The sequence below is a fragment of the Rhinolophus sinicus genome, chromosome 2 (assembly GCF_057876585.1).
Source record: "Rhinolophus sinicus isolate RSI-liver-muscle chromosome 2, RSI-T2T, whole genome shotgun sequence".
In the NCBI taxonomy this organism is placed as follows: Eukaryota; Metazoa; Chordata; class Mammalia; order Chiroptera; family Rhinolophidae; genus Rhinolophus; species Rhinolophus sinicus.
Genome location: NC_142502.1, coordinates 66230929 through 66246599, shown reverse-complemented (window position 1 = coordinate 66246599; position 15671 = coordinate 66230929). Strand labels below are relative to the sequence as shown.

General features: G+C 36.8%; 1 protein-coding gene across 13 annotated transcripts in view; it reads left to right on the top strand.

The window, feature by feature from the left end:
• DOP1A (DOP1 leucine zipper like protein A) overlaps positions 1-15312 on the top strand; it is an 86646-nt gene extending 71334 nt beyond the window's left edge. For 9 of the 13 annotated variants that reach the window (XM_088795586.1, XM_088795590.1, XM_088795589.1 and 6 more), the window contains 13 exons: positions 1738-1804; positions 1953-2097; positions 2268-2347; positions 3219-3328; positions 3584-3733; positions 3868-3929; positions 5221-5373; positions 6441-6577; positions 7463-7518; positions 8502-8666; positions 11730-11859; positions 12913-12972; positions 14721-15182. In XM_088795586.1, the coding sequence (XP_088651712.1) occupies positions 1738-1804; positions 1953-2097; positions 2268-2347; positions 3219-3328; positions 3584-3733; positions 3868-3929; positions 5221-5373; positions 6441-6577; positions 7463-7518; positions 8502-8666; positions 11730-11859; positions 12913-12972; positions 14721-15026 (1621 nt within the window). In that variant the 3' untranslated portion in view covers positions 15027-15182. Of the gene's footprint in view, positions 1-1737; positions 1805-1952; positions 2098-2267; positions 2348-3218; positions 3329-3583; positions 3734-3867; positions 3930-5220; positions 5374-6440; positions 6578-7462; positions 7519-8501; positions 8667-11729; positions 11860-12912; positions 12973-14720 lie in introns of those variants that run through there. The other 4 variants (XM_074333233.2, XM_074333237.2, XM_088795588.1 and 1 more) reach the window with 4 other exon arrangements.
• The last annotated feature ends 359 nt before the right edge of the window (positions 15313-15671 follow it).

Sequence of the window (15671 nt, the reverse complement as noted above, 5' to 3'; positions counted from 1 at the left end):
TAGATGGAGAAGGATCTTGCATTTTAGTATAAGAAATGTGGTCTTGGGCAGGGGCTGGGAGTGATTGCAGGTTTTGAGGAGATAACATAACTGACAAGTTAGCAGAGGGGTGGACCAGGAGAGAAAAATGATAGACTAGGAGTTCTGTTTCAAGTGGGAGGCAGGGAGTGTTTGAGGTATTGATGATGGGATTGAAAGAACAGTACACAGAAGGAAAAGGGGTGAGCAAAAGAGATAGAAAAGGAAATATCAGACAGCACGAAGGAAACGAGGTATATTCAGTGTTGTAGAAGATTAGAGAAGGTAAGAGGGCATGAGTAACACCTTCAGAGAGATTAAGGCAGAGGAGCAATAATAAGAGGCTATATTTCATGATGATTTGGAGAGCACTCGTGATTTAGGAGAGAGGAGTGTGGCAAGGTAATAAGCATAGATGTTAACAGCAGAGGGGTAGAATGGGAGATAAGTGTGGATTATTCTCTGAAGATGTTTGATCATGACAAGAAATAAAAATGATAAGGTAGCAAGAGGAAATGGAATTTGAAAGTCATCATTAATGGTAAGGAAAACCTGAGGATGCTGAGTTGTTCAGCAAAGACTGAAGTTGTACTCTGCCTGGGTGCACAGCCCAGCTTTTTAACTGAGCTGTGTGCCCCTGGGCGGGTTATTTAACCTCTCCATCTGTAGAATGGGCATGATACTAGGGCCTGTTTCATAAAGGTATTATGAGGATTAAATGAGTTAAATATTTGTTAAATTCTTAGAATAGTGTCTAGCCAATAATAATGTGTTGTGTAAGGGCAGAGTGATAGAAGATTCTAGACAGAAGGGGGCTCATTGATAGCACCAGATTCCAGAGACAGCAGGGAGGGGCTGGAGGACAGTGAAAGGCAGCAGGTGTGAGAGTGAGAAAGAAGAATGCATTTTCTCTAATATAAATACACAGACTTCCATCGTGTTAACCTTAGGAAACTAAGCAATTCTGGTTTAGCAGCCAATGGTCTGGAAAATTTTGAAGTGAAGAGGGAAGGTGAGGGTTCCTCAGTAAGGTGGCCTCAAGTTTTCTACCGTGTTTCCCCAAAAATAAGACCTAGCCGGACCATCAGCGCTAAGGCGTCTTTTGGAACAAAAATTAATATAAGACCCAGTCTTATATTTTATTACATTACATAAGACCCGGTCTTATAGTAAAATAAAACCGGGTCTTATATTAATTTTTGCTCCAAAAGACACATTAGAGCTGATGGTCCGGCTAGGTCTTATTTTGGGGGAAACAGGGTAGTACATGTGGGGATGTAGTCTTCTGACAGGAAGCAAAGAGGAGGTGGAAAAGTGGTGAGAGGAGTGGTGACAGCTTGAGGAAAGCTGATCCATAGATACCGGGGGTGCCAAAAAAATGTATACAAATTGACACTGGTCAGCGTTGCTCAAGCAGTAGTTCGCCGTAATCAGAAGTGTCTGGACGCTGATGGTAACCACTTTGAGCACCTCTTGTAATTGCAGAAGTCAAACGTGACTTGTATTCATCTTTTGTTATCAGTATATATTATTACAATTTTAATACAGTTTTCCTTAAAATGTGTATACATTTTTTTTGACAGTGTGTGTGTATGTATCCATTAAACACGTAAAATAAAAATTGAAGCCACAAAGCCACTTACTCACTGTGAGAAATTAGATTGAATCATTTTCTTTAGACTCATATTTCCGGTTTATTTTTCTCTTTGGCCCTTTTAGGGTTCTGAATGAATTTATTATGAAAAACCCTAGTTTGGAAAATAAAAAAGACCAAAGAGACCTTCAGGTAAGATATTCTGAATTGAGGACTGTTGCCACAACTGTTTTTCAGTGCCCTCAACACTAAAATGGGAAGGTCAAACAAGATTATCTGGGCAGTTTCGTGTGTGTTTGTATATGCACATGTACATAGCGGTTTTTCCTTGTTTCTTTAGGATGTGACTCATAAAATAGTGGATGCAATTGGTGCAATTGCTGGTTCTTCTTTAGAACAGACAACATGGCTGCGACGAAATCTTGAAGTTAAGCCTTCTCCTAAAATAATGGTGGATGGAACCAATCTGGAATCTGATGTTGAAGGTATTGATCTCAAACATTTAGATTTATATTTGTAGGCATGTATTCACTAAGAAATCACAGCAGCTAGTACTGTAAATACTATAAAATCATCCCCTTTCTCTGTTTAGCAGGTACCTTTTTTTAGTGGGAAAAGACCTAACTGTACTTTATCTGTCTTTTCTCTTATTTAGATATGTTATCACCTGCAATGGAAACCTCCAACATAACTCCTTCTGTATATAGTGTCCATGCACTGACATTACTTTCTGAGGTAAATATTATCAAGTTTTTTCACATGAACTTTCAAGTAAACAGTTTCACAATTAAATATTAGCAAGTAATTGTGTTTTTAATTTGAGAAACTATTTTGTACTTCTAGAAATCACTACATAGAATAAACAAAGTTTTGACTTTGTATTCAGATTATTTAGATTGTTAAATATCAGTGATGATAACTTTAAATATTGTTCACTTCCCCATGTAGTATTTTTTAAAAGTGTACTGCTTATAAAAAAAAAAAAAGTGCTTTTGTATCATAGGATCTTAAGGAGGAGTGGAAGTGGTATAATGATGCTTGCAATTATGAAGTATACCAAACATTTTTATATGCATCCTCTGACATGCGTTTTTTTGTACCCTGTTGTATAGTCTTGCAGGTCATTTTTGTTTCTCCTTTACAGATGTGGATACTGAGCCCTACAAAGATTAGAACATAAGTATGACTAAGGCCAAATAGCTGTTAATTGTCAGAACTGGGACTTGAGCAGCTCAGTTCACTTGGTTGGTTTTTTTTTCCCAAGCCCCCTTTTACCAAGTCAGGGAAAGAGAATACCGACTTCAAGTCTTTAATTCTCTGGGTATTCACTGTCACATTAGAAGGATCTTGGCCTCTCTTTTTCTTAGACTTCCTTATCTCAGTTATAAATAGTAAAATTTGCCCATATTTATATCCTGTAGTTATAATGGACCAAAAAAGCAAATAGTGGTAGAAACTCTTCATATAAAAATGGCTTAGGGACATCTGATTTTAGATTTTTCTAATTTTAAGGTATTCTAGGTTTTCTTAAAGATGAAAACCATGTATAAATGCTGTCAATTTCAGCTCTTAGATTATATTCCATTTTATTTCTTATATTTTTTAGGTTTTGGCTCATCTTTTGGATATGGTTTTCTATAGTGATGAAAAAGAACGGGTTATTCCATTACTTGTAAATATTATGCATTATGTTGTGCCCTACCTCCGAAATCACAGGTACTGTTATTATTTAAGTAGATTTCTTAGTTAATTCATAGCCTGTTAAAAACAAATTGTATTCCTTTATTGTCATTATTTGAATGACAAAATAACATTATTTTTATCTTGTTTTATGATAAAAAAAAAACATGTCTCTTATGGTGCTTTTTTTGTTTCCTATCATTGTTTTAGGTAAGTGTGCACACTTACGAATAACTTAATGTGATGATTTAAATTATGCAAATAGGTTAAGGTAGTTATCCTTCCTCCTAGTGCACATAATGCTCCTAGTTATCGAGCCTGCGTCCAGCTGCTTAGCAGTCTCAGTGGGTATCAGTACACACGGAGAGCTTGGAAAAAAGAAGCCTTTGACCTCTTCATGGATCCCAGTTTCTTTCAGATGGATGCCTCTTGTGTTAATCAGTAAGTCATTGTCTTGCTTTTAGTCAACATAATCATCTCATAAAGTCTGTTGAAATCAACTACTATCCTGCAAAATAAAATACTGTTTTTTAACAATAACGACAATTACATATTATAACCTTTGTCTTTTTCAGTTGGAGAGCAATTATGGACAATCTGATGACACATGATAAGACAACGTTTAGAGACTTGATGAGTGAGTATTATGGGATGACAACCTAAGCAGTGTCTTTCCTGTATACCATCCAAGTCTTATTGTATACTTTGTTTTTTTCTAGTAACTGCTAAATTAATTCTTTGTCAAATTATACTTAGTACACTATAGGAATATAATGTTAGAACTTAAAGGGGACAACATAGAGCTAAATAACAAGTAAAACTATTTGGCCACATGTCTCTAAATTGTTTCCTCAGCACACAAAATAGGCACACAGTAAGTGCTCAGTAAGTAATTGTTGAAGGAATGAAAGACTGACAGGTGGGGAGGCAGGCAGTCTAAGCCAAACTACGGGGGAGTCTCTAAACCCTGGGGCTCTGTTTATCTCTTCTGAAGGAAGAAAGAGGAGTCAAAAGGTCAGAATCACTCTCCACCCCCACTCTACTTTATCTTCATTGGTTTTATATATTAGGGTCCCTTGTAGTTTTTAATCTGAAAATAAGGGGTTTTTTTTACTTTTTTTTTTTTTTTTAAGTTTGGAAGTTACTAAGCTAATAAACAGCAGTAAAGTTGGATGAGTCTGTATGATTCCATGTAAATTCTTTAACATAAGCTGCAGTGTCCCCATTTGGGAAAGAAAGGGGCAGCATATTCTTTCTTCTCTAATCTTCACAGGGTTGTTTTAAGATTCAGATTCATTCATTCAACAAATATTTATTAAAAAACAAAAATGGGCCAGGCTTTAGTCAAATAAATGAGATTATTTCAGGGAATAAGGAGTTGTGAAGGAAACAGGGCAATGTGATAGATTTCAGATAACTAAAGAGCTCATATTTGAGATGAAGCTTAAGAAGTCAACCATAAGAAGGCCTAGGGACAGAATATTTCAGACATAGGGAACAAAAATGATAAAGGTCTTGGGGTAGTGACTGGCTTGGTAAATTCAAGGAAAAACAAGCAAGACAGTGGCTGCAGAAGAGTGAGCAGGGGGTGAGTCACAAGACATAAGGAAGGAGAGCTGGGTAGGCAGGGCCAGAAATTATTTTTAAACCAATGAGAAGGATTTAGGCAGATGGCATAAAATATGAAAGGGTTTTATAAAATGGCATTCTTAGTGGTTGTATCTTCAGAAACCTACAGTTCTAAATTTCCCGTCTCCCCACATCACACCTACTACCCCTGGGCCTTCCGGCTTGTATGTGCTGGATCCGTTTGCCGGTCCTGCCCACAGTCCTCCGCTCTAGGTTCCTCTCACCTTTGGATGTCATGGGGGATCTAGCCTTTTGTAAAAACAAATAATCACAACCTCTGTCTTGCTTTCTTTTGTCAGCTCGCGTAGCTGTGGCTCAAAGCAGTTCACTTAATCTCTTTGCAAACCGTGATGTGGAGCTAGAACAGAGAGCCATGCTTCTCAAAAGATTAGCATTTGCTATTTTTAGCAGTGAAATTGACCAGTACCAGAAATATCTGCCAGATATACAAGGTAAATAGTGAAAAACTATTTTCTCTATCTTCCAATCTGCAGGGTTTTTTGATCCTTAGAAAATACTTTCTCTAACTGGTAAATTGGGGTGAAATGTACCAAGTGTAGGTAGATGGAGACTTGTACAATTAGAAATTTGTTCTGAAACAACAAAAAAATCATCACTAGCATGTAAAAGCAACCAAACACTGAGTTTGATCTCTTTTATTATTTGGTTCAAATTTCCTAGGAATTCATGTTTGAGGATGAGGTGTAAGACTGTTTTGCTGCAGGCATGTTAGCATTTTTTTTTTTTATTGTGGATAAAGGGGATCATATACCTTTAAGGAGAGGAGCAAAATATAGGCAGAGCCAGGAAATTTTGGCTAGAGTAACTTTTCAAGACCTATAGTCCGGGGCCAGGGAAGGGGTGTGTATCAGTTTTAATAAACCTTCATGAAGGATACCAGTGCACTCGTCATCAACCTGTGCTACCAGAGAGCTCCACACTGGGGAGGAAGTTACCCCGGGGCAGAACTGATCTCTGCTCAGGTCCTTGTACCCAGGAGCTGCCAGCCTCAGCAGCCATCAGGTGGCTGGGTTGGGAATGCCAGTTGACCTCTCTAGTGAGATTATGCCTCTCTAAAAAATAAGTGGCTCCTTCTTTCCTGACCCCTTGTATCTAATGTCAGATACACAGCATGCACACTGTTTGTGCTGTGATTTGTAAAGTTGACTATGTCAGTGCTGCTCAGTGTGGTCCATGGCCCAGTACCGTCTGTTAATCCCATTCATGATAAGTGCAGACATTTAGAGGAAGCATTTTAAATATTTTAACAATCTGACAGCATCTGTTGAATCTAATAATATAAAATGGCATTTATATTTTATATCTTTTTCTTTGATTTTTCAAAAATTCATTTTATATTTTACAAAAGTATCGATCTGCAACAGATTGGAAACATTTTTAAAAGTTGGTTCTTCACCACAGAAAGTTTGAGAAGTACTAGACTAGATTATATAGAAAGGTTTTACATTAAAATGATTCTAATTATTTAGGTATTGAAAATATACTGCATTTCTTTCAGAGAGATTGGTTGAGAGTCTCCGTTTGCCCCAGGTGCCAACTCTTCACTCTCAAGTGTTCCTGTTTTTCAGAGTGTTACTTTTAAGAATGTCTCCACAACATCTTACCTCACTCTGGCCTACCATGATTACAGAACTTGTGAGTTAATTTTAATTCAGTCAAGTTATAAATAAATGACAACACAAGGTGATTAGTGTCAACATGCTTACTGGATAAAAACTAACCTTGAAAGAGAACTGAACTCTTGTTAAGCCTTTTCCTGACAAGTTTTACAGTTGAAAATAGTAAAACAAGTCAGATTTCACCTCCATACAAGTTAAACTTCCAAATATGCAACATTACTAATATTAGCTCATTGTGAATCATTACTTGTCTACTCTAAATTCATTCAGTCTCCGCCACACCATACTTTTAACTGTCATGGCTGCCAGGCCTGGCTCCCCCCACAGCAGTACCTCTGGAGTGATGAGAGATGGCAGAGTGTATTTAAATGGACTGACGTGAAGCATGTACCTACTCACTCTCCAGGTGCAGCTCTTATCGTAGTTAAGCTTGCTTCAGACTTTCACAAAGATTTTGTAAACTCCCAAACAATAAAACCTTTCCAAGTCCCACTACACTGATCTAGTCCCCTCCCCAAACCATACCGCCACCCTCATCTGAATGATTGTGGTGTTGCAGAAAGGGAGATGAATAATGAAAGGAAAAAGCACCTACAAATCTGAAAACCCAGCATTTATAATCTCCCCACAAAGAAATTGGCTTTAATAGTTTTCCATTTTTAATAACTCTATCTCTGTTCCATAGGCACCCAAAACAAAAGCATGCCTTCATCTCACCTCTGCCAAATGATTAGCAAGGCTCTGTGCTACATTTGTAGTTTTATTTTCAGAAACTCAGTATAAAGGTCCTGAAGTTGTATCCTAAAATCAGTTTTTAGATTAATGAAAATGTAGCATAATTTGAAAGAAAGATCAAATATCTAATTCGAAAAAACATTTAACGTTTTTTCATGGTCTTCAGGTACAGGTATTTTTACTGATGGAGCAGGAACTCACTGCAGATGAAGATATTTCACGGTAATATGTAATTTATTTCGGTATATTCTTCTCAATGTTTAGTATCTTAAAATCATCCAGAATGTTACTTTACAGATACTGTTGTACTTGAATACTTTATGTATTTAGTCTATTAGTATATAACTGATCATATCTGGATATATGTTACTTATATTTATCCCTTAAGCATTTTAGACTAAACGGGGTATGTCACTCAGCAGCTTCAAGTCCAGTGTAAGAGACATAAATACATGATGGGTGCTGACAGCTGATGTGCAGGATGCTGCGAGGCCAACAGCAGTGACCCCCTCCTAGGATTAAACTGTCAGCACTCATAGCCTCTACACACAAATTTTATTTAAAGCAATACAGTATTGTTTCAGCTACCTTGGCCATTTTGGTTTTGGTAGGTCAGACTGACCCTGAAACATGCAGCTAAACCTATTATGGAAGGTAACCTATAACTAAGATATCCATATATCCAGATCTTCCAGAATGATTTCAGTTTAATGTACTATAATTGTATCCTATTTAGTAGAGGCAGTATTATGACTGATTTTATTTATATAGGAAGTTTTGTACAAATAAGTTTATAAATTGAAAAGTTCCTTTAAGACCCTATGTCTTGAATATAATTATTTTGCGTGCTAGATTTATAAAAGAGAGTCCCCCATATTAATTAATAACTTTTTATTATAGAAAGTTCCCTGCTCCCCCATCTTTGCAGGACACTGAATAGTAGAGAGGTCTTTTGGTTTTACAGCTTGGATTTTTCTATTTCTTAAGTGTAACACAAGTTATTTTGTACTATTCTTATGTTCCTAAGATTTAAAGAACAAAAGATAATTTTTTGAGAACAGCAAAATTTAGTCATAACATTGTAGTAATTAGTGATATGCTTTTCAAAATGATTATGAAAAGTATTGGTTGGCACTTTGAGATTCTCCAGGAATTACCTGTTAGTAAACAGGTACAGCTGCTACAGCACTGTCTTCTTCTTACAGGACTTCAGGCCCCTCTGTGGCTGGTCTGGAGACAACCTACACAGGAGGTAATGGCTTTTCTACTTCCTATAACAGCCAGCGGTGGTTAAACCTCTATCTCTCTGCTTGCAAATTTTTGGATTTGGCACTGGCATTGCCCTCCGAAAATCTTCCTCAGTTTCAGATGTAAGTAAAAGCAAGGATACTAAATGGATGTTTTTGAAAATGTGTTTGCTTTGGTCAGTGGTATCTTAGACTAAGTTAAAAGTTTTTTTGTGTAATTTCAAATATTCATAAGTTTTCTTAAAATGTAATTCTTTTGGCAGGGGTGAGGGAAACAACAAGTTATTGGAAATAAGGAGTTGCTGTGGATATATTAAAATTAACAGACCATTCAGTCAGCAAACTAAGTACTCACCAGATGTGAGGCACTGGGGTACGACTCAGCCGCTTCAAGTCCAGTTTAAGAGACATAGTTAAACACATGATGGGTGCCGACAGCTGATGTGCAGGATGCTGTGAGGCCACATAGCGGTGACCCTCTCCTAGCTTTGAGGCTCAGAGCCGGCCATGAGGGCAGTTTTATACTGAAGTGGTGAAGACAGAGGGTTGGGAGAGGTGCATATGTGAAGACTTAGAGGTTGGACTTGGTACATTCTAACCTAAGGGCAGTGGGAAGCCACCGAATGAATCATTTTAAGGAATGAAGTGCTGTTCTCAGGCGTGAAGTTTAGAAAGTTCACTTTGGCTGTATAGTTCGAAGAAAGGACTGGAGATGGGCAAGACTGGAATCAAGGCTGTTTTATTTCAGATAACAGTAAACTGAACTAGAGATGGCAGAGGGAAATGGGATGAAAATTAATATAAGTAAATTCTCACAATGCCTTGTGTGTCAGTGATCAAAAATAGTTTTTCGTATTTAAAATTTTTAAATAATAGACAAACTGTATGATTGTTTTATCAAAATAGCTATAATTTGATAATTCATCCACATGATCAAATATGTATGTTTATGTTTTATATTATTATTCTGGAATAGACTATTAATAGGATAAAGAATAACATTATCAGAATCTTTAGTTAAACATGTTTAAATCTCCAAAAATTACTATTTCACAAGCTTACTTTTCATTAAATTTAAATTCATTAAATCATTTTTAGATTAATTCCATTTCCTTATTCATTCATTGCATTAGAAAACTATACACATCAATTTCTTGATGAATTTGTGTTTGGGCATCTGTTAAACTGATGTTACTCCTGAAGAAATTCAGAAAAGGAAACTAAGCAGAGTTGTAGGAAAGTGGCCAAAATTAACTAGAGTGCTTATCTTCACAAAGATGATAGAAACGCTCCTTTTCAGTGCTTGAGGAGGAAGAACATGAAGTGGCAGGAGTATGCTTGCTCATGATACTGATTTAGCTTCCATGAGAACCAAAGTGGCTTTATCCCCTTTACTAGTCAAGATATAGTTACTTGAAAGGGATGAAATGTGCTGTAATAGAATTAAAAAACTAATAGTTTTTTAAAAACTACTGTCCTATAAATATAAAGTAGCAGATAACATAGGGAATTTAATAATCTTGAAAGAGTAGTATTTTTCTAAGCATAGGTATTTCAGAAGTTCAAAATATTTGATAATTTAACTACATACAAATGTAAGTCTGTATGACAAAAAATACCATGTTTAAAAGGCAGCAATGAGTTGGGAAGAGATATTTGCAGTGTATATGACAAAAGTCTAACTTGCTTAGTATGTAAAAATTGATAACCTGATAGAAAAACGGGCCAATTCATAGCAAAGGAATGGCTTCTCAACACAGAAAACGGTGCTCTGACCTACTCATGAGAGAAATTCCCATTAAAATTCTAAATAGCCATCAGAATGGTAAATATGTGCAAGTGTATTTCCTTCTACCCTTAACAGCACCACTCTTCTTATTGGAAGTGTATATGGATATCATCCAGTTGTTCTCCAGAATTATATTTACCAAAATTCAAAATACAGAGGGTGCCAAAAAAATGTATACACATTTTAAGGAAAACTCTATTGAAATTGTAATACTCAATATATACCGATAACAAAAGATGAATACAAGTCACGTTTGACTTCTGCAATTACAAGAGGTGCTCAGAGTGGTTACCATCAGCGTCCAGACACTTCTAATTACGGTGAACTGTTTGAGCAGCATTGACCAAAGTGTCCACTTGTATAAATTTTTTTGGTACCCCCAGTATACATTCTCTTTGAGCCAGTAATGGTTACATCCAAGAATTTATCCAACCACTGCATTCCCAGATGTGCACAAAAATCATTATATAGGCATATCCATTATGGCACTATTTGTAGTACCAAGAAATTGGACATTCTAGGAAACTGATTATGTCAGTACTTTCCAACACTGGAGTACTACGTAGCTGTTGAAAAGGATGGAGTTTTATATGATATGTAATTAAATCAAAACAAGTAGCAATTAGGGGCGGCCGGTTAGCTCAGCTGGTTAGAGTGTAGTGCTCTTAACAGTCAGGTTCGATCCCCACATGAGCCACTGAGCTGTGCCCTCCACAACTAGATTGAAACATCTACTTGACGTGGAGCTGATGGGTCCTGGAAAAACACACTTAAAAATAAATAAAAGTTAAAAAAAAAGTAGCAATCAGGTTTTGTTTTAAAGAGGGTTGTGCGTGCTATTTTATGCATAAACCAGGACAGATACTTAAGACTAGTGTATTGATCGATCCTATGGAGGGAGGGAGACTCCCTTTCTTTGGTATGCCCTTGTATACTGTTTGAGTTTTCTCCATAGTCAGATATTAATTTTAAAGACCAAAATTAAAAATACAAAAGGAGGTATGAAAGAGGTACTACTTAAATTTTTATTTGTTTTATGCCCCCTTACTGTGTAGGTAGGGAACATTTGGCCAAGTATATGGTGATTCTGTCTGTTGGAGATGGAAACATTTGAGTACTTGCTTTGTGCTCATGAAAAAAATGATGAGCATCTTACAAGTTTACATATTCATTATTACAATCCTATGAAGTAGTTAATAGTATCTTTATTTACTGATAAAGAAAAGGCTCCAGTTAAGAAACATGCCCAAGGTAAAAAAGGGCTACAAGCGGCACAGCTGACATTTGAATCCGTGTAAGTGGCAGGGATTTGATCTTTCCACTCTATTTATGTGGCCTGTTGTTAAATGGCTGCAAAACCTTACTAATGTTGACGGATATTATTCTTCTAAACCTAGGTACCGATGGGCCTTTATTCCAGAAGCCTCAGATGACTCTGGTTTGGAAGTCAGAAGACAGGGCATACATCAACGAGAATTTAAGCCTTACGTAGTACGACTAGCAAAACTTCTTCGAAAAAGGGCAAAGGTATTGCATTCTTTTTCCTTTTTAAGTGTAAGAAGATAAAATTTGTAAAATATATATATTATGTCTTATGTACTTTGTATCTTTCAGTATGCATCAGGCTAGAGATCTTTGCCCAAGAAAATAGTTCAGTTGGCCCTTGAACAGCATGAGGGTTAAGGGCACTGACCCTCCAACCCCCCCCCGCCCCCCCGCGCAGTTGGAAATCCGTATATAATTTTTGACTCCCAAAAACTGAATAGCCTACTGATGACTAACATATTCGATTAACACATATTTTGCATGTTATGTGTATTATTCTCAAAGTAAGCTAGCGAAAAGAAAATCGTAAGTAATATTTACAATATTTATTTGGAAAAAAAAAATCTGTCTATAAGTAGACCCGCACAAACCTGTTGTTCAAGGGTTTGTAATGAATTTGGCATGCTCATCAATGGGGCTTTGTTACAAATCTTTTGTTTTGCATTTAAAAACTTTCAAAAATAAATTGTACAATTTGGGGATAACCTGGGTTGTCCTTTGAGTCCTAGTTTTCAGTATGTGCTTTGAGTGCTCAGAAATTTTCCATTCTTCTGGGATCCCCTATTCAGGCAGCAAACCACATTCCACAAACTATAGAAAATGGAATAGAGGTGAGTGATTAAAAAGGAGCTTGTACATGAAGGATATGAGGAACTTAATTTATTTCTTTAAGGACTAAGTAAAAGGATAGAGACGAAGATGAAAGTTGAGTCCAGAGTTTAGGGTAGTACTTGGGTACTTTCACTTTAATACCACAGGGTTTAAGAAAATAATCATGACAACAAATCCAGAAACAAGGTGATTATATATGACCCCAGGCACATGTACTTTCTGTCCTTCCTTCATCTCATTACTAATGAGCATTTTTATAAGACTCCTCTCTTGTCTAAGTGATAAACATGACAGTCTTTTACCCAAAACTTGTCCCACAGAATAAGAAGCATTTCCCCATCCAAACACTTTAAACAAGGTCTTCATGGCCAAGCATACTCTGCGTGGAACAAAGGCTGTGAGTTCTCCTCTTTCCTTCCACAGGACAAGGAGGAGGACTTTAAGACAGTGATTTTGGAGGGATTGGAGATGGCCAAGCATCAGGTGAGGGTGGCTTTTTGATGCTTGTGATATGGCAGCAAAAGTTGCCACATTTCGACTAAATATTGAGGCACAAACCCAGGTCTGAATTTCAACAAGTACAAGAGAGGTAAAGAGAAAGGAAGTCTTTCTTCAAGCGTAGACTGGTGAAATGAAAGGAGAAATTGTTTGTATGGAAACATGTTTAACTTTTTAATTTTATTTACTGTGGAGGGAGGTGGTATAGTTCTAATTAAGAGCAGAACAGTAAAACAAGTCACTTTTCTTGGTCAAGAGCTTAGTAAAAGTCCCTCTCTTAAAGGTACATCTGGACAGGAATATAAACAGGTTAACCTAGTTCTCTTACATTGGAAAACAGCTATGTAGAGGGTTCAAATATATTGTTCATTTTACTTCAGCATAATGTTGTATACCCTTTAATTACTACTGAATTGCAGTTTGATTTAGGGAACTAAAAGTGGTATGGTCAGCCAATGAATGGCAGTAATGTGAAAGTCTGTCCCAGGACTGTCATTAAAGCCAGTGTTCTAGTTAAGAGAAAGGAAGATGGTTTTCTAAATCCTATCGTTTAGATTGGAGGTTAAATAACTGCTAAGAAATTAAGTGATGTCAGGTTTTTTGGCCATAAAGAACTGGATGATCTTATTTACTCCTGGCTTCTTAAATCTATTTTCCTTTCTTAGGATTTTATTTTTAAATAAGCAAACAAATCTATGACCACACACAAGAAAATAAACTGGATTTTGCATCTCTTTTCACTACTAGGAAACTAGTGATATTAAAACATTAGGTAAACGATGAGTTTCTCAACATTTGATCTTAGAAGCCAAACTCTATTTGTTAACCAATAGGACAGATTCTGCTTCTTACGTTCCACTTCATTTCTTTTTCTATCCAGTTTATTGTTTGCTTTCATTATCTCTATTGTGTTTTCACATCTAGGATTCTGCCCAAGTTCAAACATCTTCAGTTCTTATAACTTTCTAGATAGAATAATGTCTACAACTGTGTGTAATTTAGTTGGCTTCTCAAACTAGACGCAAATTATTTTACTTGTTTGTATTTAGTTGATAGAATTTTCACATACATTCTCATTTGACTTTTCGGCTGCAAGATAGATTGTATTTCCCCATTTTATAAGTGAGGAACCTTTCTCTGTCTTGCCCAAGGATGCTCCACAGTAAGTAAATGGCAGAGCCAGGAACTAACCCAGTTATTTTCACTCCAAGGTCAGCTTTCCTCCCCACGTTGTTTAGCGCAACAAAGAAATATTCTCCTGAGTGTTGGGCCCTGCTACCATCCTGTGGCAATTTTAAACCATTTGGCTAAAATACAGTTAATATATAAGATCCTTTGTCCCTTCCTAGCTTTCTTGTATAGCTGTTTTGTGACCTAGTCCTTGGTTAGATAGTGGGAGTCCAGAAATCTGGGAGCTTTTTGAGTATATGCAAAGCACACCATACATAACTTTTTAATATTTGACTCTCCCTATCCAAAAGCAATTCTAGTTAACAGCTTCCTTGTGCATTCTAGTTAGAAAATGTTACTACGGTGTTAGACTCCTCTATACAGACTTAGTAATTGGCACTAAATGGCGTCAGTTAAAAGCAAGAATTTTATCAAGTCTGGAATGAAGACCTAATGTCATTATTTGTATTTGTTTAACTGTGTTTGCTTTTGTTTATACCCCTTGGATTATTCTCGTGTACTACATCATCTGTTATTAACAATTCCCATTTTGCTTTCTGCAGAAAAACCCAGAGGAAGACAACTCAGGGAGGACGCTGGGCTGGGAGCCGGGGCACTTGCTGCTGAGCGCCTGCACCGTGCGCAGCCTTGAGCAGCTCCTGCCGTTCTTCCATGTGCTCAGCCAAGTCTTCAACAGCAAGGTCACCAGCCGCTGTGCAGGACACTCAGGGAGCCCCATCCTCTACTCCAACACCTTCCCTAATAAGGACATGAAACTGGAAAACAACAAGCCATTTTCCAGCAAAGCCAGGCAAAAAATAGAAGAGATGGTAGAAAAAGATTTTCTGGAAGGAGTGATAAAAACTTGAGCACCACAAGGTCCCATTTAGTTTAAATGTAAATGTAATTATTTAAAACAAACATTGCTCTGAGTTGTATAATTGTTTTGTATGTAACAAAACACATTTCAGGTTGTATTTAATTTAAATATTTGTAAATATTTTTTAAAAGAGCATATGTCTGAATGTGGCCTGAATTACGTTTAAATATTGTTGACTCATTGATTATGGTGCCTGAGAGAGAGAGAGAGATTCCATTGTTCTATTGTCCTGAGTTGTCTAAACCTCCAAAATACACACTGCACACTTTTTTCTATTGGTTTCGGGCTTGATTTACTTCATATTGGTTGGGAAGGTTTTTCTTTCTGTTATTGATTACATTCTAGTGTCAGAATGGTGTCACTTCTATCAGAAGCTTGGTAATGTGTTGTAATTAATTTTCTCCTACATACCTTTACTGAAAGGAGTAAGGAATAATTGAAGCCTGGGCCACGCATCCTTTTAAGTTTGGCACGAGCATCTCAAGCTCAGTACAGAGGTGTACAGCCTCCATATTCACACCTCTGAGTTCCTGATGACGATAACTGACGAGGTAAGTCATTTAAGAATCATTCTGAAGACTTTGCTGTGGAAAAGTTGGTTGTATAGTCTTCTCCACCCTCCCTATTTGTATCA